The sequence below is a fragment of the Meles meles genome, chromosome 9 (assembly GCF_922984935.1).
Source record: "Meles meles chromosome 9, mMelMel3.1 paternal haplotype, whole genome shotgun sequence".
Taxonomy (NCBI): domain Eukaryota; kingdom Metazoa; phylum Chordata; class Mammalia; order Carnivora; family Mustelidae; genus Meles; species Meles meles.
Window position 1 is genome coordinate 98,488,908 of NC_060074.1, and position 25,727 is coordinate 98,514,634.

The 25,727-nt window shown below is 39.8% G+C and overlaps 1 protein-coding gene across 6 annotated transcripts in view; it reads left to right on the forward strand.

Annotated features, from left to right (window-relative positions):
• NCKAP5 (NCK associated protein 5) overlaps positions 1-25,727 on the forward strand; it is a 977,613-nt gene that overhangs the window by 500,803 nt on the left and 451,083 nt on the right. For 2 of the 6 annotated variants that reach the window (XM_046019768.1, XM_046019769.1), the window contains one exon: positions 195-330. The exons of the other annotated variants lie outside the window; for them this stretch is intronic. In XM_046019768.1, the coding sequence (XP_045875724.1) occupies positions 322-330 (9 nt within the window). In that variant the 5' untranslated portion in view covers positions 195-321. The remainder of the gene's footprint in view (positions 1-194; positions 331-25,727) is intronic. 6 annotated transcript variants of the gene reach the window in all.

Sequence of the window (25,727 nt, forward strand, 5' to 3'; positions counted from 1 at the left end):
GTCCTGGGATCGAGTCCCACATCGGGCTCTCTGCTTGGCGGCGAGCCTGCTTCCCTCTCTCTCTCTCTGCCTGCCTCTCTGTCTGCTTGTGATCTCTCTCTGTCAAATAAATAAATAAAATCTTTAAAAAAAAAAAAGAATAATTTTCTCATCTATTAAAAAAAATAAAATTTCCTGTCCTACCTACCCTTCAGGGCAGGAGTGTCAAGTAAATATGATTTGTGAGCTGTAAGCAACTCTGGAAATGGAAGCTTGGATTATTGTTGCATCGGTCACCATGAAGTAGTTTAGAAGTGATTCACACTGGACTTGTCCTTCATAATGGCCAAGGTATTATTTATTCCAGTGATTTATGTTTAACCATTCAATGATAGCTAAATCATTGTGCTGCTTTCAACCCCTCTGATACTCAGATCAATGGGCCAACCAAGTTAGGTGATGGTTTCCTCAGACAGGCATTCATCACCCACTATTAAATATTGTCCCTTAAAACTTCTTTAAACACAGAAGACTTGAATTTTTTTTACATGACAACTCTATTACTTTTATCTAAGTGGATTTCTGAAAGAGGCCAGAGTTTGGGGTCAGAGGAAGGGATCGTCTCAGGCCACCACAAGACCCAAAAGTTGCTAGACTCACAAGAAAGCCTTTGAGCTGAAATTTTGAATTTTATTATGATTCTAGTGGTGCTTAATTCAGAGACAGTCCCGGGTAATTTTGTCATATATAGTGTGTCCTGGTGATCGTAAACCATCTCTAAGAGGAAACATGTAAGGTTGACTGCCAGATACTACAAAAAACAAAAACATGTGCTAAATCACAAGCTGGGGAAATGTCAGCCTCCTAAAACCAGATTTCAAATTTTAAAATCTTTTTGGTAGCTATAGTTCGATTCTTCAGTTTATGGCTGTGATGAATTTTGAAGAGAGTTAGAGACTATGCCAAAATGAAGGACATTTTATGGCTTAGATAATGGGAGCTATTCTCTAAAGTTAAGGATTTTAAATATAAAAGTGATTAAGATGAACCAAGAATGAAACATGCTTCATTATCCTAGTATGGGTATTATGTTTAAATGTAAGATAGGCAGAAACTGGCCTAGGACAATCAATCAAAAGGCACAGGGAAAATTATGCAAAGAAAGACCTTCATTTCAGCACTATTCGGAGGGCGAACAATTTTAAGTGATACAAACACCTGAAAACCAAGGCAGTGATTAAGTAAAAGGTCATATAGCCAATCTGTAGAATGTCTGTGGAACATGATATTTTTATGAACATTATGTGATGACATGAAAAATATGTTCATAATACCGTATTAAACAAGATACCAAATTCTATGTTACTACAATTACATATCCATAAATTACAAACCAGGCAAAATGACTGTACTACATTGAAGTGCATACTACATTAAAACTGTTTTTTTCTTTCTCTCTCTCTTAAATTGCAGAGTTCTTTGTGCCTGGAATGTTTTTTCTCAGTTCTTCACATAGCTGATTCTTTTCCACCTTCTCCTTTCTGTGTCGAGGTTGCCTCCTCAGACAGACCTACCCTGATGCACCTCACCCCATTACTTCCACCACAGTACCCCATTTGCTACTTCCAGAGAACATTCCACTTGTGGTCTGGCATTCCTGGAGAACAGCAGCATCTCTTTCATCTCCTTGGTTTGTACAGCACCAAACACCACACCCAGCACAGAGTAGACTCTGGAACATTTGTTGACTGATAATCCTGATAGAATTAACCAAGGGATAATAGAAATGTTTGTCACAAATTGAACTGAAAAGATGATGACTAAATTGAGTTCCATTTTTTTGTAGTGGAAAAAAATTTTCCTTTCATGAGAACAAAAGAAGTTTACCTGCCAGAGCTCTGCCTCCTCAGCACCGAGGCATGCACAGAGTTGATTAAGATTCAGAGGGTGACTGGGGAGAGTGGAATTTGGGGTCATGGATGGCAAGTGATCTTGAAGGCAGGATCCGTGGATCTTGGTGACACCAGAGGACATCTTTTTTTCGCAGCCCAAAGCTTAGGTTCGCCCAGAACCTAGTGTCTCTCTGTGGTCAGCCCTGAAGTCCCTGCTTACTCTGTCTCCGTAGCTCTCTTTGCTGTAGTTCCTTTCTGCTGAGAGAGTCATTTCGCTTTTCTCTTTCTCTAAGGGCATGCAGCTACAACCATTCATTAGCACTCTGTAGTTTTGCATTGGATTTTGTACCACATCCACCTCTTCTACTACTGATAGAAATTTCTACAGAATCAATTGCTGGGTCATAGGCTATGAGCATCTCGAACATTACCATATAATGCCAAATTGTTTTCCAGGGGGGTTGTGAGGTTTGCAGTCCCACCAGCAGTGGGCATGACAGGTACCGCCACTTCACTTCATTTTTCCCTCTCGATACTGTTGACATTTTGGGTCCAGTGATTCTTGGTGGGGGCTGTCTGTGGAGTGTGGGATGTTCAGTGGCACTCCTGATCTCTCCCTAACAGATGTCAGTAGCACCCTCCCCCAGTATAAAACTGAAGATGTCTCCAGACATGGCCAGTGTCCCCTGAAGAAGGAGAGGCAAAACCATTCTACACTGAGAACTGTTCTCCCTGGGAACTGCTCTGTGTCTTTGCCAACACTTAGTATTATCATTATCCAGTTTCTCTTTGCACCTGCTAACACTACAAGTCTAGGCAGGTTGGTATACACAGGATTAGGCCTCACAGGAGGATTCAACTCAGGCATCCAAACACAGCTTCTGTTTTCATGTGAAGGTGTTTTCCTACAGCTGTCTTCTGGGATATGTGATGCTGAGGTGAGTACCCATAACTTTTCTTCCAAAACAAGTTATTTCATTTCCAGTGTTCAGGGCTTTCCTGATACACCATTGCACATGCTCTAAGTTTTAATCTGGGCAGGTCCTTGGAAAGAAGGGATTCCAGGGAGACTGCCAGACAGGGGTTTAGGATTCTGGGCAAACCGTACTTGAGTGTCATTTAAATAGGATGGACATCTATAAGCCACTGCGGAGAACTGCCAGGAATGGGCAACAGGAATAGATAAGATGAGAGCAGTCTTGCTTAGTCACCAAAACCTCTAGCCTATGGTTTATATGTTTGTGTTATAAGGTATAACAGTAAGAATATACCATCATGAGTAAGATTTTTTTGATGACTTATTATTTGATCTAGTTCAGCAAAGACAAAGAAAAGGATGCAAATAGGTACCTGGGGGTAAACAACCTCACCAAGTATCAGCTGGAAAGAGGCAGACCCTGGATTGCTACTCAGCTTTTCCTCCAGAGCCCACTTTCTTACCTTCTTCTGTCCCCCATCCTCTTATGGTTATGAGCTGTGTTTAAAACTGGAAACACAGCAGCAGTTTGGAACTTTTTACACCATTTGGCACCGTAGCTGTTCTCCAGGATGAGCCACCACACATTGTTGAAAGGGATTAATTTATCTGTCATGAAAAAAAATATTTACCTACCCCATGGGGAGCTGTTCCATGCTCTGCATCCCCGTGGAATGGATCTGTACATACTGAAGCGTTTGAAATTGAGTTCTTGCCTGTGTGCTTGCAATGGCTCTCATTGTTTGCTGTGCCTCACTTGCTTTATATACTCTGTTTTCTTAGGCATCACTATGCTTAAAGTAGGTGTTCAATTGGCACTTGTTTTGTTCTGTTGACATATGCCCATATTTAAGATATCTAAGAGCCCACACTTACAAAACAGATACATTATTCAGTCTAGGTATGCAGGAATAGGTCCTTTCCCAGTTTCCAAGGCTGCCTCTGACTAACAGGATTCTTGAACTGCAATTCATCTACTGCAATTACTGCTTGACAGGGAAACTAAAGCTTAAGGTGTTAAGGTACCTGAGAAATAAAAATGAAATCTCCTTTAAAATGAGAAGTCAGTAAGAAAATGGAAACTTTAAACAAATAACAACAGCAGCAAAATTAAATTCCACTCCTCATTTTACCTTTTCAAGAACACGTGGGTGTGTATCAGTCCAGCTTCTCTAGATTATAAAATTCCTTGGGCATAAGCTGTGCATTTTAAAGTTTTGGTGCCAAATGATTTTTATTCTGAGGTTTTCCTCCAGCAAAAATATCAACCTGGCCTCACTTAGTGTTGACCAACAACTTCCAGTGATAAGGAAGTATAATATTAAGGTTTTTTTCTAAGATGTCTAGGGACTTTGGCAAGTGAAGTATTTGTCCCCCCTTTCCCATGGGCACTTTTTATTGCCTGCTGTAGCTCAGGAACGTGGGAAGGCTTAGATTCCAAGTGGCATCAGGAAGAGTTTTGAGCTGCTGACAAATGAGGGCTTCAGCTCAGTGCCCTTGTGCCTCTACCAAGGGAGGCAATCAAGTTAAAGCACGGGACACAACTGTGATCTGAGAACACCGGTGTAAGTGGGGCCTTCAGGGCCAGTCACGCAGGCAGACACCAAGCAGCCGGAATGCTGCACTTTCCTCACCTGGAGTGATGGTCCGCTCGTTCCTCCGAGGTTTCCAAAGTGCTGTTCATGGTGTTTTCTTTTTCACTTTTAAGTTCCTTGAAATTTAATTTTCCATTTTTTTAAACATATAAAGGTAGAGCATTTTAGAACATGTTTCATCTCTGTTGAGAGGCAGCAACATACCTGAGTTTCCTTGGGCTATTCTGTTTTGTTCTTCGCCTTTTATGGAAGCGAAAGCATGGCCCTCGTTCTCGAGTGCACCTTTATGTCACCGAACCTTCGCCGTAATGCATTTTCTTCCACGGAAAACAATACCATATGGCTCTGGGGGGGATCCTACTCTTGAAAAGCACTTGGTTTACAAACACCATTATTTTAACTGCAGAAAGTAATTGAAGAGGAGCCGCAAGTGGCTTGGAAAGCTCTCAATTTTCTGGCTTGTCTTCTTAAAAGACTATATGTTGTGAAGACGTACAAACTTGAGTGGACTATTTCCTAAATTTAAAAAAAAAAAAAAAAGAAGGATCACATCAAGAAAGTCGATTCGGTGTTTCCTTAAGAGCAAAAATGTGGCATCCGGTGTGGAGATAGAACAGAGTCACCATCCCAAGAATGTTCGAGAAAGAATTTAGGGCTTCTGTAGATCATTTTGATTTTTTTCCCTCTCATAGTAACACTATATTTACAGGGATAAATAAATGTTGCCCTTCTTTTTCCAAAAATAAATGAGGTGCTGTGACTTAAAGTATTGTATTTATACTTCTGCTTTCCATAGAGCAATCCCTTTCCAACTTAAGATGCTATAACTCTTGTAAATGTGGGTATGGTACTTTTTAAATTCAGAAATATTTTTCCATGTAGATCTTTAATCTTCAGCACAGTGCGTTATGTGAATTTTAAATGCAGTCATTAAATGACTTCTCACAAAAACAAAACAAAAAGTCTCTGCAAACCCACTCCTTGCCTATGGTAGAAATTATATAAAACTTTCAAAATGTTGGGGTACCTGGGTGGTTCAGTTGTTAAGTGTCTACCTTTGGCTCAGGTCAGGATCCCAGGGTCCTAGAATCGAGTCCCACATCGGGGTCCCTGCTCAGCGGGAAGCCTGCTTCTCCCTCTTCTACTCCTTTGGCTTGTGTTCCCTCTCTCGCTCTGTCAAATAAATAAATAAAATTAAAAAAAAAAACCACAAACAAACAAAGCTTTCAAAATGTTTCTTACTGGCCTTTTGCCTACTTATGTAGAATATCCTTCCTGAGGAGGTTAGTGGTATGGCTGGAAAAAGCAGAGGCTTGGAAAGTGGTGACTGTGTAATTATAGCTTCAACAAAGTCTGCAAGAGGACACAAAAGAAGAATGAGAAGGAGCAAGTGCAGATCTGATCTCCATATCGTCCCTTCAGGAGGGAACGAATCCTGTGAACCATCTTGAGTACAAACCTGTATTTCAAGAGTTTTTCAAGAAATTAAGAAACATCTGTTCTCTTTTCCCTTGGCTGTGGCTCCCTAGTGTCTATAGGCGAAGGTGTCCGTGCAGAGTGCCAAGGCTCCCCCTATCTCATTACCTGATGGCATAAAAAGAACAAAGTAAAAACTTCCTTGGACAAGCCCAAGCTTTTGGGGGCACAGTAACTTTTCAAAACCTGAATCTCACTGGAGAGCCCCTTTAAGAATTAATTTTTGCCTGAGACATATGCTGACTGCTGGGGCAGCTGCCACCGTGCTTTGCTCAGTAGTGTGCTGACATACAGCGTTGGCAGTGGATGGTACATGCTGCTTCTCCAGCTTTGGTTGGAAGGGTCGAGTCTCAGAGCATCCGTAGCAGAGGAACGTGTGTGCTATGCAGTATTTGCCAGTCCCAGTGGTTGACACACAGATGGGAGCCTGTATGCTTGCATTAAAAATTGGGCTACAAAAATTAGCAAGACAGGAAACAACGTGTGTTGGAGAGGATGTGGAGAAAGGGGAACCCTCTTACACTGTTGGTGGGAATGCAAGTTAGTGCAGCCACTTTGGAGAACAGTGTGGAGATTCCTGAAGAAATTAAAAATAGAGCTTCCCTATGACCCTGCAATTGCACTGCTGGGTATTTACCCCAAAGATACAGATGTAGTGAAAAGAAGGGCCATTTGTACCCCAATGTTTATTGCAGCAATGGCTACGGTCGCCAAACTGTGGAAAGAACCAAGATGCCCTTCAACGGATGAATGGATAAGGAAGATGTGGTCCATATACACAATGGAGTATTATGCCTCCATCAGAAAGGACGAATACCCAACTTTTGTAGCAACATGGACGGGACTGGAAGAAATTATGCTGAGCGAAATAAGTCAAGCAGAGAGAGTCAAGTATCATATGGTCTCACTTATTTGTGGAGCATAACAAATAACATGGAGGACATGGGGAGATGGAGAGGAGAGGGAGTTGAGGGAAACTGGAAGGGGAGATGAACCATGAGAGACTATGGACTCTGAAAAACAACCAGAGGGTTATGAAGGGGCGGCAGGGGGGTGGGGGGGGGTAGGAGGTTGAGGAACCAGGTAGTGGGTAATAGGGAGGGCACGTACTGCATGGAGCACTGGGTGTGATGCCAAAACAATGAACACCGTTATGCTGTAAATAAACAAAAAAAAAAAAAAAAAAAAATTGGGCTACAACTGTGTTTTAATGGAGTGAAGTTTAAATTCAGTTTTGAATTTACTGTTTCTAAGTGTGTAGTGTTTGGATATATTTATAGGTGGACTAATTGTAGTGAGTGCACAGAACAGGGCTTTAAGGGCGAGACCAGTCAGATGAGTCCTGGGTAGCGGCCCCAATCTCATAGAGGGTGTCAGTAGAGTGGTCACGGAGCAACTTACTAACAAGCATAAGACAGTTGTTTGCTAATACTATATGTAAAGCAGAATAGCCTCCCTAGAAATAGGTTATCATGTGACTATTTCCTAAGGGAGGAAATTCTAGGACTGAACTTTAGCCCTGGGCATGGGAAGTTCTAGGAGCTGAACAGGAGTAGCTGGGAAGAAGAGAGTAAATTGTGTGGTTGGGACATACCAGAAGGAAACTTATCAGTTGAAGGGCTTTCTGCACTGGCCAGAGTTGATCTTTGATACAAGCAGTTCTCACAGTCCCCCAAATTCATATGTTGAAGTCCCAACCCCTCATAACCCAAAACATGAGCTTATTGAGAACAGGCATCGAAGGTGTAATTAGTTAAGATGAGGTCCTAATATGGTGGGGTCAGCCCTGAGTCCAATGACTGGGGTCCTTACAAATAAAAGGAAATTTGGACCTGGACATGCACACAGGGAGAAGGCCATGTGAAGATTACTATTACAGAGCCCAAAGCTGGGAGAGCGGCATAACTACAGACCCTTGCCAGGTGCTTTCAGGGGGAGCATGGCCTTATTGACACCTGCTTTTGGACTTCTGATTTGGACTCCAGAACTTTGGAGAAGAAATTTATGTTGTTGTAAATCACTTGTTTTATGGTCTGGTAAACTGATCCTGCTGTAGAATCTTTGTTCAAATGCAGTCCTCTTTAGAAATTCAGTACCTAAAACCCATCAATGTGGAAATGCTGTCAATGACAAAGGGATGGGGAAAGGCGCTCAGGTACCCCCATCTTGTGCCCTTGCAGCCTGCCTTCCCTTTGCTCCTCCTTCCAACTTTGACCTAGGGTGACCCCTAAGAACAATTGCCAAGCTGTTTTTTGATTCATGATCCTTACTCCCCATACTAACCAACAAGATTTGCCTTTCCATTTGAACTGCCCTTCTCACAGTCATCCCAACTTACTTGTTTCTGCCCCTGCCACATTGTTTCACTTTTTTTTTTTAAATTTTTTTTAAGATTTTTTATTTATTTATTTGACAGAGAGATCACAAGTAGATAGGCAGGCAGAGAGAGAGGGAAACAGGCCCCTGCCGAGCAGAGAGCCCGATGCGGGACTCGATCCCAGGACCCTGAGATCATGACCTGAGCCAAAGGCAGCGGCTTAACCCACTGAGCCACCCAGGCGCCCCCATTGTTTCACTTTTTTGAAAAGCTTACTTCTTCTTTATTTAGTACTTTCCTTTAAAAAAAAAAAAAAGCATTTGAGAGAGAGAAAGAGCAAAATTACATGTGTGTGCACAGTGAGAGGACAGAGGGAGAGAGAGAGAGAATCCTCACGCTGACTCACCCCTGAGCCTGACGGGGGGCTTGAACCCAGGACCCTGGGATCAGCCTCATGAGATTAGATTGGCCCCATCTTTATAATCCAAAATCATCTCCATATTTTAAAATCTGTAACCTTAATTACAACTGCTGGGTCTTTTTTTTTTTTTTTTAAGATTTTATTCATTTTCTACAGAGAGAGAGAGATCACAAGTAGGCAGAGAGACAGGGGGAAGCAGGCAGAGAGCCCGATGCGGGCTCGATCCCAGGACCCTGAGATCATGACCTGAGCCGAAGGCAGAGGCTTAACCCACTGAGCCACCCAGGTGCCCCTGCCGGGTCCTTTTTGTCAAATTCACTCGTTCCAGGGATTAGGATGTGGACATCTTTTAGGTGCCATTATCCAGCCCACCTGTCGTTAAGAGCCAAAGCCATGTGTTGTACCTGTTCCTTGTTCTCTCCCTCCCTTACCCCTACCACCGGTGCCTAGAATAGCAGTAGGTTCTCAACAACTTTCATTGTCAACTGAGTAATTGAAAGATTGATAATCCCTGAGATACTTTTTTGTGTTACTGAACCAGTGGCTAGTGATCTAAATTCTATTTGGGAAGGTAGTTTTGTTGCTTGAATATAAAATAGATTGAGACCACAAAAAGTCTCAAGCATAGAGATTAGCAAGTGGTAGAGCAAATGTAGAAATGAGGTAATAGGTTATGTGACTCTTGTGTTGTCGTGGCAATGGAGACTCCATTCTTCTGAGACGCGAATAGGACACAGTAGGTGGTGCCTTATTTCTGTGTCTGATATAAAATCTCTGTGATATTTTGAATGAGCAGATGAATGTAGCGCAATGAATTTTCTTAACTCATAATTCAAAATGAGTTCAAAAGGTGAGACCTCCATTCTGAAGACTGAAGTGTATGTCGCTATTCATGTCTTAAAAATAAATGGAGGAAAATTTGTAATCATCTTGGATTTCCCTAAACAGCCAGAAAAAAATTATCTGCAGGCAGCAGTTTGTTTTCTTCCTATTTGCCCACATTACCTGTTTCTCTAGCTGCATCCAGGATACTGAAATCAAAGAACACAATGATAGCATATATACTCAGCACTTGCCTCAAAAGGGTTTCAATGAAAACCTCCCTAACCAAGAGCAAACAGAAAGGAGAGATGAAATAGTTTGAATTTCCTAAAGGACAGTTGTCTGATTTCTGCTTAGCTTTGTATGTATGGAGCAATACTTCTGTCTCTGGCTACCCATACCCTCTTTAGAAGCATATTCACCCTTTAGTTGAATTGCATAAAATGTTTATACCATATAACATCCATACTGCCCCTCCCAGTGCTTTATGAGATAAAACAGTAGCTAGTATACCTTCAGTTATATGGGATGATTTGTGAGGCAAATGGAGAATCATTTTCTCAATTGGAAAATACCTAATTTATTGGATTACATGATTTTTTAAAATGAAAGTATCAAAATTAGTTGAATAAACATTTCCATGTAATGGTGTTATTTACAATGTTCCATCAATAACATGTGATTTTTGTTTCTTCCTTTATACACTCTTTCAGTGTTTCTCAAAATGGGAGCCAAATAAAAACTAACAGACACACAAAAACCACTAGCATTTTAAATACCTAAGGTGCTCATTAATATGGAGATTCCTGAGCCACATTCAAATCTTCTGAGTTATATTATCTGGGAGTATATTTTAAGAACAAACACACACACACAGACTTTTTACCCAAAACAGAAACAAACAACAAAAATAATCAAGCAAAAAAACCATAAAAACAAACAGAAAAATATCCTCCTAAACAAAAATGCCAAAACCATGAATCAAAGCACATAATGGAGTACTATTTTCACAACACGCACTCGATAAAATTAGCTATAGAGTCTCCTTCCTCTTTTGAAATCTGTAAATCCCATGCAGATGGAAACCCTTTTCTCTGTGTATTATTAATGCCCTGAAGTAGGAGCGAAGTACTGGTTCTTTAGAGGTATACTTTTTCATAGGCCATGGGTGTATACATTGAAGGATCGGTTGAATATCGTTGTTGTGCTATGGCCACGACTATGCTTGAGGCTGGCTGGGTACAAAAAGTAGAACACCATTTGGTAGGCCATTTGGTTACCTACAGTCTACTTTGAGAAATGAGGCATATATACATAAACTACAGATGTGAGGTGTAGGCAGTAACTGTGGAAAGTATCTGAGGCAATAAGAAATCATTGTAGGTTGGCATAGTGGCAGAAATAGGACAGGAACTTGGTTCTGATACATGCACATGAAAATGAGTAGCAAATGCTTTCAAGGAAAGGGATTAGGATGACACAGAGCTGGGAATATTCAGAGTGTATTTAAGGTACAGGTGAACAGCACCTGGAGTAGACATTCCATACAAAGAAGTGATAAAATTACTTTGAGAAGTTTGCTTGGGACCAGCTTGTGAAGACTCACATACAAAAACAGAACTGTGGGTTATCTTAGTTGACTAGTAGAATGGTCATGAAATACAGAGAAAGTCATGGTCAGAGACTTAAGATGCAACTGGATTACAGGAACAGTAGATTGGAGGCAAGGAAACAGGTTAGAAGGCTAATACATGATCTAGGTCACAAATAATAGAATCATGAAGCAGAGTTCTGGAAATGGGAATGCAGAAAAGGTGGACAGAAGTATTACTATGGAAGCAAAGCCAATACCCAACATGTTAATAGTGAATCTTGCCCTTTGGAATGTCTTTGCTTGTTTGGGTTTGAAAACAATGCATATGAAAGCATATGTAATCTATAAGGTTCCATATAATTTTTTAAAAAATTTCTTCAGTACATAATTTGAGGTCACCTGTAAGATGTCTAGTACATGCTGCATTAAGCTCTGGAGATATAAAGACCAGGGGTGCGGGGAAATGACCTGGTCTATTCTGAGGGACTTTTCAGAATGGTAGAGAGCCTGAAAAGTTGAACCAACAATTACAAGAAGTCAAAAACTGATGCTGAGCTTACAAGTGCCTGGGAGGAAGCCATTAATCACAAGAGGGAGCACAGCAGGAACAGCAGGCTTAGAAAGAAAGAAGGCAAGTTGACTTTTCCACTCATTGAATTTAAGATGCATTGTACCAGCTGGGATACCTACAGGAAATAGATGACACATTTGAAATAGGACAATTCAAGAGGAGTTTATTACATAAGGACTGTTTATAAAAGTGTGGAAATAGGGACACCCAAGAGATAGTGCAGACATGAGAGACTGTAAAGCAGTCAAATGATACCCTCTTATCTGAAGAAAAATGTAGGAAACATGTTCCCTGGATGGACTGTCTTTGTACTAGTCAGAGATCTCCAGAGAGCCAAAGCTGACAGGATGTGTGTGTCTGTGTGCATATTCTTCCTTTTTTCTCCCTCTCCCTGCCCCCCATCCATCTTCTATTGAGATATTTATTTTGAGGAATTAACTCACATGATTGTAGAAGCTTAGCCAAGTCCAAGATCTGTGTAGTAGTACAGCAGACCAGAGACCCAGGGGACAGTTAAAGTTCAAGTCCACAGGTATCTGTTGGAGATGCTCCTTTTGGAGAGGTCATTGTTTTTTTTTAAGGCCTTCAATTGATTGGATGAGGCCCACCCACAATTTATACAGTCATCTGCATTACTCAGATTTCACCAACAAAATGTTCATCTCATCTTAACACCTTCACAGCAACATCTAGAATAATGTTTGATTGAACATCTGGGTACTATGGCCTTGCCAGGTTGATGCATGAAATTAACCATCACAATCCTGTAGAATGGGTCACTTTGGGAAGAGGAGTGACTTTTGATGGAAGGATATCAGTAGCTCAGAATTGTCTTTCAGGGAGGAAGTGTTGCTCTGACCAGCAGCAACATCACCTAGGACCTTGTTGGAAATGTAAATTCTCAGGCTTCACCCCAGCACTACTGAATCCCATGTGCCAGGAGGGGTCACAACAATGTGCATGTTAATAAGCCCTCCTCTGTGTGATTTTGATGTGCTCTAACACACAGCATTGAAAACTATTGAGTTAGAAAGGGAAATCTACCGCCCTGCAACCCCCTCTGATCTCCTGCTGGGGCTGCTTTTGGACCAGACTTGTCAGGAATCTGGAAAGCAAAAAACCCATTAACGAGGGCCAGTTAGGGCAGCCTCCCCATGTAGGGATCAGTGTGGAAAAGGTTAGAAAATGAGTCAGGGAAGGCAAATGGAAGGTATCATGCCCCTGCACTAACGAGCATACAGACTAGGGAGTCCCTCACATGGAGATAATGGCTCAGATTTTACAGTAAATGGAATTGCCAAAGCAGAGACTTTAAGAAGAAAGAAAAGTAGCCCACATACAGATTCTTAGCTTAAAATGCGTGTTGAAATGGTGGGACTGACCTGTGATTTTTCTTCTATAACCACATTAATCTTGAACTCACACTACTGAACAGAATTGGCTTTTCACCTGGTCAAGGCTGTTAAATCAGAATCCTTTATTTTCTAAACAGTCTTTTCTAAACTGTCTCTGACTCATATATGTCTGGCATATAAAGCATATGCATCTCTCTCTAATCTGTCACATATTGGCTGTCTGCCCTTGTGCTCATCAAAAAATTCAACAAGGAATTAGACTGTGGTCTCACACTTATCAAAATCTAGCTTGAGACATATGGTCTTTGAGAAAGAGTGTGTTTAATGAACAAGCAATGCCACCATGACATTTAAGTGTCATTGCAGTGGTAAATTATATCATCAGAATGGCAGACACCAAATCCACACGATTTCAGACCCTCACAAAAATTACTTTACTTCATTCACATTTATGATACATGTTTATCTCACATGGGTTGCAAGAATACTACTAATCGTAAAGAACTTATCTGTGTCATTTATTGATGGACTGTTCAGTAAAATCTTACTGAAAAATTACTCTCCACCAGAGAGTGAAAAGATAATTTGGGCATGGTCCTTGCCCTCAGGTTGTTCATAACCTAGCAACTAGGCAGAAATATGAACAGTCACAATATACTAGAAGAGCATATGTTGGAAGACAGAAGAAGGAGGTGCTCGTTTTACTCAAGAGTAGTGAGGAAAACTTCAAGGATAGGGAGCTATTAAATTGGGCCTCAGAATGAGTAGGAGTTGACTAAACAAAGGGATGGAGATTTGCTGAGAGGGGAGGTATCCTAGGATGCGGAACAACAACAATGGGGAGGTGTGCCAGGAGCTTGGCTGCACCAGAGCAAATGGCTTAAAATGGGACCGGATTGAGTGGACTAGATTACTAGCATCTCTACATTGCGTGCCTAGGAGTCTAAACTTTATCCTGAAGGTAAAGGGAGTCATTTAGGGTCTGTGAGCCCTGGACTAATCTGATTAGATTCAGGGGAAGCACAGTTCAGTAGTTTGAAGCTATCAAACCAGTTTGTTTTTTGACTTTTTAAATAGAGCAGTTGGAGGTTTACCAAGATGTTGAGCAAAAAGGACAGTGTTTCCATGTTACCCTCCCCAACTCCCCAGTTGCCCCTGTGATTAATATTTTGCATTACTGTGGTACATTTGTTACAATTTGTTGAACCAATTATTGACTGAAGTCTACAGTTTATGTTCAGGATCAATTCAGTGGGTTTCAACAGATGAATAATATCATGTATCCACCATTGTAGATTCGTATAGAATAATTTCACTGTCCTAACAGTCCTCTTTGTGATGCCTGTTTATTCATCCCCTCACTCCTGAACCCCTGGTAATCACTGACCTTATTTAAGGGTTTTTCTTTCCAGAATATCATATAGTTGGTATCATATAGCTTGCAACATTTTCATTGTTTTATTTTTAACTTAGTAATAAGCGTTTAATATTCCCCCATGCTTTCTCATGACTTGATGGCTCATTTCTTTTTACCACCACATAATATTCCATTGTATGGATATACCACAGTCTGTTTATCCATTCCTCTGTGGAAGGATACTTTGGTTGCTTCCGTGTTTTTGCAATTATGGATAAAGCTACTACAAACATTCACGTGCAGGTTTTGTGTGGATGTAAATTTTCTACTCATTTGGATTAATACCCAGAATTGGAATTGCTAGATTATTATTTACTACTTATTTTTATTTATATTTTGCTGTTGCTGGATTATTTAGGAAGCCCATCTTTAGCCTTGCAATTCACTGCCAAACTGTCTTCCAAACTGGCTATGTCATTTTGCATTTTCATCAGCAGTGGATGATAATTTCTGTTGTTCCATATCCTCCCCAGTATTTCATCTTGTCATTGTTTTGGATGTTAGCCATTCTAAAAAGTATGTAGTGGTACTTCATTGCTCTTTTAATTCCTAGTTTTCTTCTTTCTTTTCTTTTTTTTTTTTTTTTTAAGATTTTATCCACTTATTTTGTCAGAGAGAGAGAGAGAGCATGAGAGTGCACAGGCAGGGGGAATTCAGGCAGAGGGAGAAGCTCAGCAAGGAGCCCAGAATCCCAGGACTCTGGAATCATGACCTGAGCCAAAGGCAGATGCTTAACCAACTGAGCCACCATGGGGTCCATAATTTCTAGTTTCCTAATAACATATGGTGCTGAGCATCCTTTCATAGCCCTTTTACCATTTGTATAACTTCTTTGGTGAGATGTCTGTTCTGGTCTTTTTAATTGGATTGTTTGTTTACTTATTTTTGAATCTTAAGAGTTCTTTGAATATTTTGGATACCAGTCCCTTATCAAATATGTGTTCTGCAAAGATGTTCTCCCAGTCTGATTTGTCTTTTCATTCTCTTACCAGTGTCTTTTACATAGAATAGGATTTTATTTTTACTTTTATTAGGATTTTAATTTTAATGAAGTCCAGCTTGTCAAGTTTTTCCTTCATGGATCATGCTGTTGGTGTTGTATCTAAATCACCTAGATTTTCTTCTATTTTTTTACTTTTTATTGAAGTGAATGTATATACAAAAATATGCATATTTATCATAGAGTTCACTGAATTTTCACAAATGAAAGTGCTTATCCCTCAGTTTGAAAGGAATGTTAACATGGGACAGTTAATTTATACTTTAAGTAACAGAGGCACAAAGTAAAATGAATTAAATAAGTCTTACTTGAAAGGAATACCACTGATTATATTTTAAATATCTATATATAAATATAAATATCAGGATGGGAATCTTATCTTATTCTGAATTGAATTGGGAATACCTATTGAGTGCTTGGCACAAAATAAGCAATTAGTACTCAATGAATTAATTAATTAATGCAAGCAATGTGTGCTCCATTAGGGTTAAGAAAACAAATCACCGTTTCAATGGTGATAATCAAGATAATCAAGGAACTAATGATGGAGGAAAAAAATGGATGGTAAAATAGTCATTCTAGACTAAAAGTTAGATGACGGTCAGTCCAAGATAGGTATTTGTTGAGCACACATTACATGTATTTCAACAAGCAAATGAAGGGCTCTTGGCAGAGAAGGTGTGATGGTGTGGGGAGATAGAAGGGGTCTTAGGATGCAGAATAGAGCCCTGGCATTTAGTAAGAGCCTTCAGTGGCTCTTTCCTGAGTTTGACACTAATCTTACTCTTGGTGTAGTTTTGTATCTGATTTTCAGAACCAGTTTTAAAGGGAACATGAAAGTAACAGAAAAATGAGGCAAAAATGATCAAAAATTGATTAAGAAGCCATACAAATATATGACATACCATACGTAGGTCTGAAAATAAAAGAACTGCACTTGTGTGAGAAGTGGGGAGTCTGTTAATAAAGGGCTAAAGCAGACCTAATTATGTTCTCCTGGAATAAAGCATTTTTTTTTAAAGATTTTATTTATTTATTTGAAAGACAGAAATTACAAGTAGGCAGAGAGGCAGGCAGAGAGAGAGAAGGGAAGCAGGCTCCCTGCCGAGCAGAGAGCCCGATGCGGGGCTCGATCCCAGGACCCTGGGATCATGACCTGAGCCGAAGGCAGAGGCTTTAACCCACTGAGCCACCCAGGCGCCCCAAAGCATTTTTTTTTTAAGATTTTATTTATTTATTTATTTGACAGAGAGAGATCACAAGTAGGCAGAGAGAGTGAGAGGGAAGCAGGCTCCCTTCAGAGCAGAGAGCCCGATGCGGGACTCGATCCCAGGACCCCGAGATCATGACCCGAGCCGAAGGCAGCGGCCTAAACCACTGAGCCACCCAGGCGCCCCTGGAATAAAGCATTTTTATGAAGGGTTATGAGACTAACTCTTTCTTAGATTCATAGAAGCCTAAATAATAAGAGAAGGAATTAAATCAAGTCACACAATATTTTGATCCAACATAAGGAAAATCTTGACCACCAGACTGTTAAACTGCTAAAATAGAGAAATTATACCATTTACATGCACACACACACATTTATATATTTGTTTTCGTGCTTTTGTTTCTGGTCTTGTTTTGAGACCATGCAGAAAGTGGGAGGCAGGCGATGATGATCCCTTCTGAGCTATTGAAGCACTTCCTGGCATGTTAGCAGAGGCCAGGATGAAAGTTGCTATGGCCCCCAAATGCCATTTTTACTCTAAGAAAAGGCAAAAGTAATGGAAATGTAAAAATTAAACATTAAGAGTATGAAATGCACAAGTTGAACTGAGGATAAGCTGACATTTAATTAAATAACAAACTCCTCAAACGCCCTAACAGAAGAGCTTTAAAGGGTGTCTGTTAGATTCGCATAAGCATTGCAGCGTGCAGCCCTGGCAATATACTGCCTTTCAGATTGGTTATCAGTCAATAAAAGTTGGTATAAAACAGTGAAAATGACTTCCCCATTACCCACAACCTTAGAAGCCTTTGGTTTTTGCTAGCAGCTGAAGCTTCTCTGCAAACTCCAGAACACCACTTTTAGAGGCAAATTCCATCACCCTGATGGCATTTTCTAGTTTTATTTGATCTTGAAAAACATTTCATTATGTTTAATTTAGGGAAATGAGATTTCTTTAATTACTATCAGTAACAGCTATTAGGAGCTCAATTACATTTGCAAATTCATTTTTAAAAGCTTTATGGTTTTCAGATAAAAATTTCTTGTTCTAACTGTGCCCATTAAAAGTTACTGTTCCTCCCTTTGGTGCCCCTGCTTCCAAGAGAGAAGATGCGTTTTATAGTGCAAAATAAATAATGCTAGAAGCTGGGGATTAGTCCTGAAAAGGACTTAGGATTACACATTTGAATAAATTTGGTATTTCATTAAATAAATTGGTTTATCAAATATGTTTATAGATTCTCTTCCGTTGGGGTTTCATATATGCTAGGGTCTATAATTTGAAAGGTCAGGGTATCCCAGTGGGATGAGAGACAGCTTAGTAGCAAGGAATACAGATGGTTCTCATCCGTGTACCTGCTTAGCCCGGGTAACAGTACTATAGTGAGTAATATCTCACCACTAGCATGTCTAGAACAGCATCTCCATGAAGGACTGTAAAAGGGGGGTGTCCACATAACCTCCACGTTATTGGTCTCTTGAATACTATCAGTGGTTTTAGAAATGATTCCTATTTTATGTGTTTGGGAGCTTCTTGTTCCTATAATTAAACAGTTAGGGGCAATAAGAAAGCCTTCCCCAAGCTGGGTGTTGCCTTTATTCTCAGTCACAATGGCATTAATAGGGTACTATTTCCCCTTACAGAATTACATACAGTAAGATAAGGAAAGGTATGTATTGAAGTCCGGAGAACATCGGCTGCGTCATGAGGCTTCGGCCTTTTCCCTCATTATGAGAAGTGTCTCCTCTGCAGCATCTGGAAGATGCTACACTCCTTGTGCATGATGGGTGCATGCTGGTGGTTGTGCTTTGTTTGGTTCAAGTGGGAACCAGCCATTTGTTGTACAACCACATCAGTGTTTGTCCGTCCACTTGGTGGCAATTTTGAGCTGAGGCATAGTGGTGCTATGTTGGAACAAGAAACAGAAAGCCTCTTTTGAAAAACCTTGGGTTCGGTTCATTGAATTGCTTCACTGCGATGCAAAACCATCTCTGTTGGCAGAAAATATCAACCGCTGCTAATAAAAATTGTAAATGCCTTTGTCGCTGTTTGTCACAGATAGACACATGCAAGGTTCAAATGATTTAAAATCATTGTTGCTTGAGTTCTTTTTTTTGCTAATAAACATGAAGGCAAGGAAATGGCATAGCTTATTTAAGGTGTGTGCATTGGAAGGGTTTGTTTTCCTATTTATTGTATTAGGAAATGTTTGGTATTATTCTTCCCAATTTGCTTTAGCTTTTACCCAGACCACTAAGTACTTATTAATGGAAAAGGGTATTATATGCTTTAGGAATTTTGTATTGGAGTTGCACAGTGTACATGTTGTATGTTCCATTAGCGGGCATGCTTCTCATCTTCTGTGGATTCCCGCTGCAGCTTGTGTTGGGGGAGCACATGATGGACAAGTAATTAGAGGTCAGATGTCCAAAAAGCCAGGAACTCACAGCTTAGAGCGGGTAACATAAAAGCCCCATATAAAATCATGCTTTGCGTTTGGGGTCTAAAATTACGACGACTACTTTTTATTTTATTTATTTATTTTTTTCAACAACTGCTTTTTAAAAACTGTTCTGAGACTGTTGTCCCACAAAATGCAAAGTCATCGTCGTTTACACTGTGTACCCCCACTTTATCTAGCAACTGCCCTTTCATAACTTTGTCACCAGAGAAGATATAAAAATGAACATGAGCAGCATGGTTGCAGTGATTTGAAACAGTAATAAAGGAATAAAGGACAAAGCCATCTTAATTGTTATTCTCAGAAAGCTTGCCATCTGATAGCTAATTTAATAAAGTTTTTTTTTTTTTTACAATGGAATGATTCAACGCTAAGAGACTTATAAAAATTGCATCAGTACTGGAGTCAGTGTGATCTTCCCCCCCCCCCCCCCCCAATTCTTGGAGGTAGTAGTTTTTCCTGCTGGCCACTCTCAGGAAAGCTGCGGTACGCTGCGGAGTTCTTTGTCAGGGCCTGGGTTTATCTTTGCGAGAAACTATTATTCCCAGAGCGAAAAACATTTAGTTGAGCAGCAATCAATGAGGGACAGACAAAAGGATGTTTGAAGTTTTGAAGTCTTTAAAATATGAACTAAGCACCCAATCTGGGGAGTTAGATGATCCATAAAAGTGGCACAACCTAAGGGCTACACAATTCTAGATGGCAAGCTTAACTCTTTGTCTCCTAAGCCAATTTAGACGTTATGAAGACTCAGTGGCTAAGCTGGAGAGTGACTTACTTAGCACATAGGAAATAGAAAACTTTTGGTAGAGAGAGGGACCAATAAGTATTCTGCTAAACCTGTCATCTATATACTATATTACTACATACTGCACTACTGTACACTGAGTTGTTTGATTTTAATGAGTGGCTAGACCTAAATTTTATTTCAGCATCTGAGAATATATGATAGAAAAGCATTTAAAGATGCCAGCTCCCATCAACATTAAATCTCATAGACTCTTGATATAAAGAGAAATTAGGTGTTTACCTCTACAACTAATTTATCTGTACATATGTTATGACTAATATCAGAATTATCAAATGCTAATATTAGTTTGTCATAAAGTAGGTCCTTTGTAAATTGTTGAATTAAACTAACTTGAATCATTGTTTACCCTAAACAGCACTGGCAGCAAATGGCTATAGACTCTATTCTCTCTCCAAGGGAGTTGGGGGAGTATCTCTTCCTAACTGAGAATAAGAAGAGACAGTGGCGGGGCGCCTGGGTGGCTCAGTGGATTAAGCCTCTGCCTTCAGCTCAGGTCATGATCTCAGGGTCCTGGGATCGAGCCCCGCATCGGGCTCTCTGCTCCGCAGGGAGCCTGCTTCCTCCTCTCTCTCTGCCTGCCTCTCTGCCTGCTTGTGATCTCTCTCTCTGTCAAATAAATAAATAAAATCTTAAAAAAAAAGAAGAGACAGTGGCTAATGGTTCAGCACCAAGTGTAATTCTGTGTGTAACAAAACTAGTGCCTTTGTATGGAGATATAATCACAAGAGATAAGAGATAAGAGACTTGTTCATATCATCCTGACAAATACAAATATTACATGATTTCAAGAATTGCTAAAAGATTACCTTTTCTGGAAAATCTAAACTTATTTATTTACTTATTTATTTTTATTTTTTTTATTTCTTTTCAGTGTAACAGTATTCATTGTTTTTACACCACACCCAGTGCTCCATGAAATATGTGCCCTCCCTATTACCCCCCACCTGGTTCCCCCAACCTCCTACGCCCTGCCCCTTCAAAACCTTCAGGTTGTTTTTCAGAGTCCATAGTCTCTCATGGTTCATCTCCCCTTCCAATTTCCCTCAACTCCCTTCCTTTTTTTTTTGTTTTTTTAAAGATTTTATTTATTTATTTGACAGAGGGAGAGATCACAAGCAGGCAGAGAGGCAGGCAGAGAGAGGAGGAAGCAGGCTCCAGGAAACAGGCTCCCTGCTGAGCAGAGAGCCCGATGACGCGGGGCTCCATCCCAGGACCCTGGGATCATGGCCTGAGCCGAAGGCAGAGGTTTTAACCCACTGAGCCACCCAGGTGCCCCTCCCTTCCTTTATTTTTGATTGTCAACACTGGCTACATTTTCATTACATTTTGGGGAAGGTATATCAAATTGTGTTTGTTTCTCAACAATAAGACTTCTGAGGATTTTATGAATTTTGGATAAAAGAAATACTACCTCCTGGGAAATGGAAGATTAGAATTGGTTTGTTTTCATGAGGTGTCAATGGGTAATCTTGATTAAGGGTCCACAGATTATGTCTGAGCTGCCCCACACCCTCCCTGTTTTTATAAAAGAGTTTTATTGAAGTACATCCACACCCATCTGTTAACGTATTGTCTATGTCTCCAAGGGCAGAACTGAGTAGTTGCTACGGGGGTTATATGGCCCATAAAGCCTGAAATATTTACCATCTGGTCCCTTACAGAAAAATTTTGCCAACCCTTGCTATAGGTAGTTGTGGTTTGCCAGCTAATTATTTGGTATATGATAATCTTGGTCCTACCACATTACAATATTCTTACTGACAAAGACAATCTGTCTCTATTTTAAGACTATCTCTTAGACCTTTCTCATATCACACAATCTCTAATAGGCCTTTGGAAAGGGAAGAACTTAATGATAGTTGTTTCACCAGTTGAGGTGAAAGTTTACTAGACCAGGAAAGAAACACCTTGGTACTTTTAAGGAGAGGCAGTCAAGCAAGCTCTATGACCCTGGAATCAGGTTGCCTGAGTTTGAACTCTGACTTTGCCATTTATTTCCTGTGGCATTAAATTCTTTAAAAAAAAAAAAATACTTTGGAAATAGTGCCTCCTGTCTAATTTTGTGAAAAATCCAGTGGATAGTATATGAAAAGTGCTTAGAACAACCAGTCAGAATTCATCAATTCTTCTTAATTATGATGCAAAGAATATTCCCCTTTTTTTTTCTTTTCATTCCCTTGTTTTTTCCCTAGAATTTCTTTCGTACTTTCTCCAGAACTAGGCAGGTGCTCTTTAAATGTATATCTGGGGGCGCCTGGGTGGCTCAGTGGGTTAAAGCCTCTGCCTTCAGCTCAGGTCATGATCCCAGAGTCCTGGGATCGAGCCCCACATCAGGCTCTCTGCTCTGCAGGGAGCCTGCTTCCTCCTCTCTCTCTGCCTGCCTCTCTGCCTAGTTGTGATTTCTCTCTGTCAAATAAATAAAAAATATTAAAAAAAAATGGGGGCGCCTGGGTGGCTCAGTGGATTAAGCCGCTGCCTTCGACTCAGGTCATGATCTCAGGGTTCTGGGATCGAGTCCCGCATCGGGCTCTCTGCTCTGCGGGGAGCCTGCTTCCTCCTCTCTCTCTGCCTGCCTCTCTGCCTACTTGTGATCTCTCTCTCTGTCAAATAAATAAAATAAAAATCTTTAAAAAAAAATGTATATCTGTGTTTCCTTGTTTTCACATCATTGGGGATGCAGCACTAGCCATGGTTTGAATTTAATGCTAGTGGCTACAATATTGTTGAGTAGATGAATCCTTTCTACATAAAAAAAACGTAAAACGAAATAAAGCCACAGATGCTCTGTGTTACAACAGTGCTTTTATGTATTCAATAATTGCTATAAGTAACATTCAGTATACTGAACCCTTTGTAATTTGTGGACTCTGTGTAATTCCTCCTGGTCCAAGAGGTGATAGCTGCTGTTGTAGGTATTAGATGTGATAAATGGCATGCCTGTGTAATGGCACATGTGTTTTTCTTGACCATGGTCATTAATGGCTGTTAAATCTCACTACTTGGAAACATTTGCTTTGTACATGTTGAAACCATTTGTTTGTTCGAAAATTCTGGTATTTCTAGTCTATACAAACACATACACTTGTAGAGCCATGTACCAATATCCTATACCAATAAAAATGAAGGAATCACATTTCATAACATTCAAGGCTTCCTAAAAAAACTTAGCTTTTGATAATGTTACTCCCCAAAGAACAAGACAAAATTTTGTACGAGGGATTTTTAGTATACTAATATAATAATGATTAAAGTGTTTTATGGTCTTACTGGTTGCTTTTCCATGTTCATGTAGGGGTTTAATTTTGAGCCTATATATAAAGGTTTATATTGCCAGGGAAAGTAATTTATAAAGGTAAACTCAAGTTTTGCCTATCATTCCTACTGGTTCAGATGGAAAAGTCCAACAAGTTCTTGAAAACCCACTCCTTCCCTCAACTCTCTGGGAGGGGAGGCTTCCCAAAGGAGGTTCAATCTTCTGTGCATAGTGATAAAGACAGAGGGTAGTCTGTTTTTTTCTGTGGTTAGCACCTTTAAGACCACAGTCGGACTTAATAAGCTAAGTGCCTTTCCAAGTCTGAACACTTCCATTTCCCTAAAATTGTAAGACCTACAGGAAGCGACAGACATTAACATGTCTGCATGGAATCCTAGATGTACAGCTTAATTGCACTCCTTCAAGTCTGGGTAAGCTGTGCGAGTGAGACCGCTTGCAAGTGAGAGAGGGCTAGACATGCAGCCAGGAGTGGCAGCTGGAGAGAAGCCAGAAAATTACAAAAAGGGCACCTGAAAACACATTGCTGTTGCTCACTTAAACTACACACAAAAGACCTACAATCATGATTTCTCGTATGAGGTTTTTGACACCCAGCCGTGTCACAGATGTTCTGTTAGTGGTAACTATAATCTATATTGGCCTATTTTTCATGACTATTATTTGTATAATGTGGGGCCCTGTTTCCTCTTTCTTCTTCTTGTGACCATATCCTACCACTTAGAAGCTGAGATTATCTACTATAATCTTCCCTTCCACTTATGTGATTAACCAAGGGGTCAGTGTTCTTTTAAAAGAGATACTCAGATTGTCTTTTAAGAATATACATTTTCTTTTCCTATGGATTAACTATACTCACTCAACTTATTTACAAGCCTTTAATGATTTCTGCATAAAGATGATATTCCTTTTGGCCTTACCTCCTCAAATAACAAAGCTCTAATTATTCAATAAATAATATTTTCAATTTCTTCTAACTTTGGTAACTGTGAAATGAAATACTAAAGCAGTGAACCAAAACTTATGATTAGTTCCACGTTGATCTTTTATATATTATAGTTGACCTTTAATGGAATGATAGAATGTGAAAGTTTGCATTTGCTAACAAGGATAAGGCAGTCTGCTAAAAATCATGTTGTTATAAAATTTCAGGTTTCTAATATAATCTAGTATGATAAAATGATGGAAGCTGGCTATGTAAAAAAACCAATCCAGGTATTCTCAGGGCTTTGTTTCAAAAAAAAAAAAAAAATGAAGAGACATTTCCGCAGTGAAATGGGATTAAGAAGGTATTCTAGCGTGTTTTCCAAATGAATAATAAGTATTTGTGAGAAATTAATATTAATTACTGAGAGGATGTCCTGTAAGCCATTTTCAGCAGATTTAAAATGAAAGTTCCAGTAGTACCTTGAACAGTCTGTTGTTGACATTATAATTATTCTCCTATTTTAGAAGAATGAACAATTATCATAGCAAATACTTTAATTTGCCATACACGTAATTACACCCATTCACTGAAGAAAGACAGGAATATAAGGATTCCAGTCATAGAGGAAAAAGAAGGATCTTCATCTGAATGGTTTTTGTTCCTCCTACAATTCTGTAAAATCTAGTAGGATGAACAAAAAGAGCAGTAAAATGTGCTATACTAAAATAATGGAATTATAAATGCTTTTAAAGGAAGTCATTGCAAATCCTCTAAGAAAAGAAATTTTTTTACTTACTAGTTAAGGAGAAAGTGACTAAGCAGATAAGGGATTTGAATATAAAGTTTTGGATTACATTCGGCGGGCTGTTGGGAGAGGGTAAAACATAGCCAGTGTAAGGGAAGGAACGACAGACAGGGTGAAGTATGTCTGTGGGACTTCTAAACCAAAGAAAACGTCATCATATAAACTTCAGAGTGAGCAAAGACTGAAAATTGTCACTGATAAAAATTTTGCAAACCTAGAGCTGGCTGAGGGAAAGGAGTAGTGTGAGGTCAAGAGAATTCAGTTTAACTCAGCAAGAGTATATTGAACACTTCTGGAATGCTCACTCTAGATATGCTAATATTCTAGAGTTTCATTACCAAGTGCAGGGCTCAATGCCTGCCTTAAGTAAAGCATGCTTTTTGAAGAGCCAGGTGCTGATGATTCCATATGAAGTGCTTAGTAAAATATATGACATCATGTGGAAAAAAAAAGTTAAGTTGAATATTTGGAGCACCAATGTGTGGACTAAATGAGGTGGGCAGTGGAGAAGATATAACAAGTGCTAACCTTCCTAATAAATGTAGCTGAAGTTCAAGATTGGAGTTTGGAAAAAAGAATACAAGATCTTGGAATCCTCCATAATAAGGAACAAAATGAGAAATGCAATGACTTGGATTTTGAAATGGAAACAATATCTGCTGGAGATATCATTCATTTTTCTACTGGACAGTGGGGAGCAGATAGAAAAGGAACAGAGTGGGGGTGAATTCGGGAATAAATAAATCTAAGGCCATTCTAAAGACCAAAGATTGGTTCAGGGCAGAGAACTGGAAGTAAAAATCCTCAAAGAACTAAAATCCT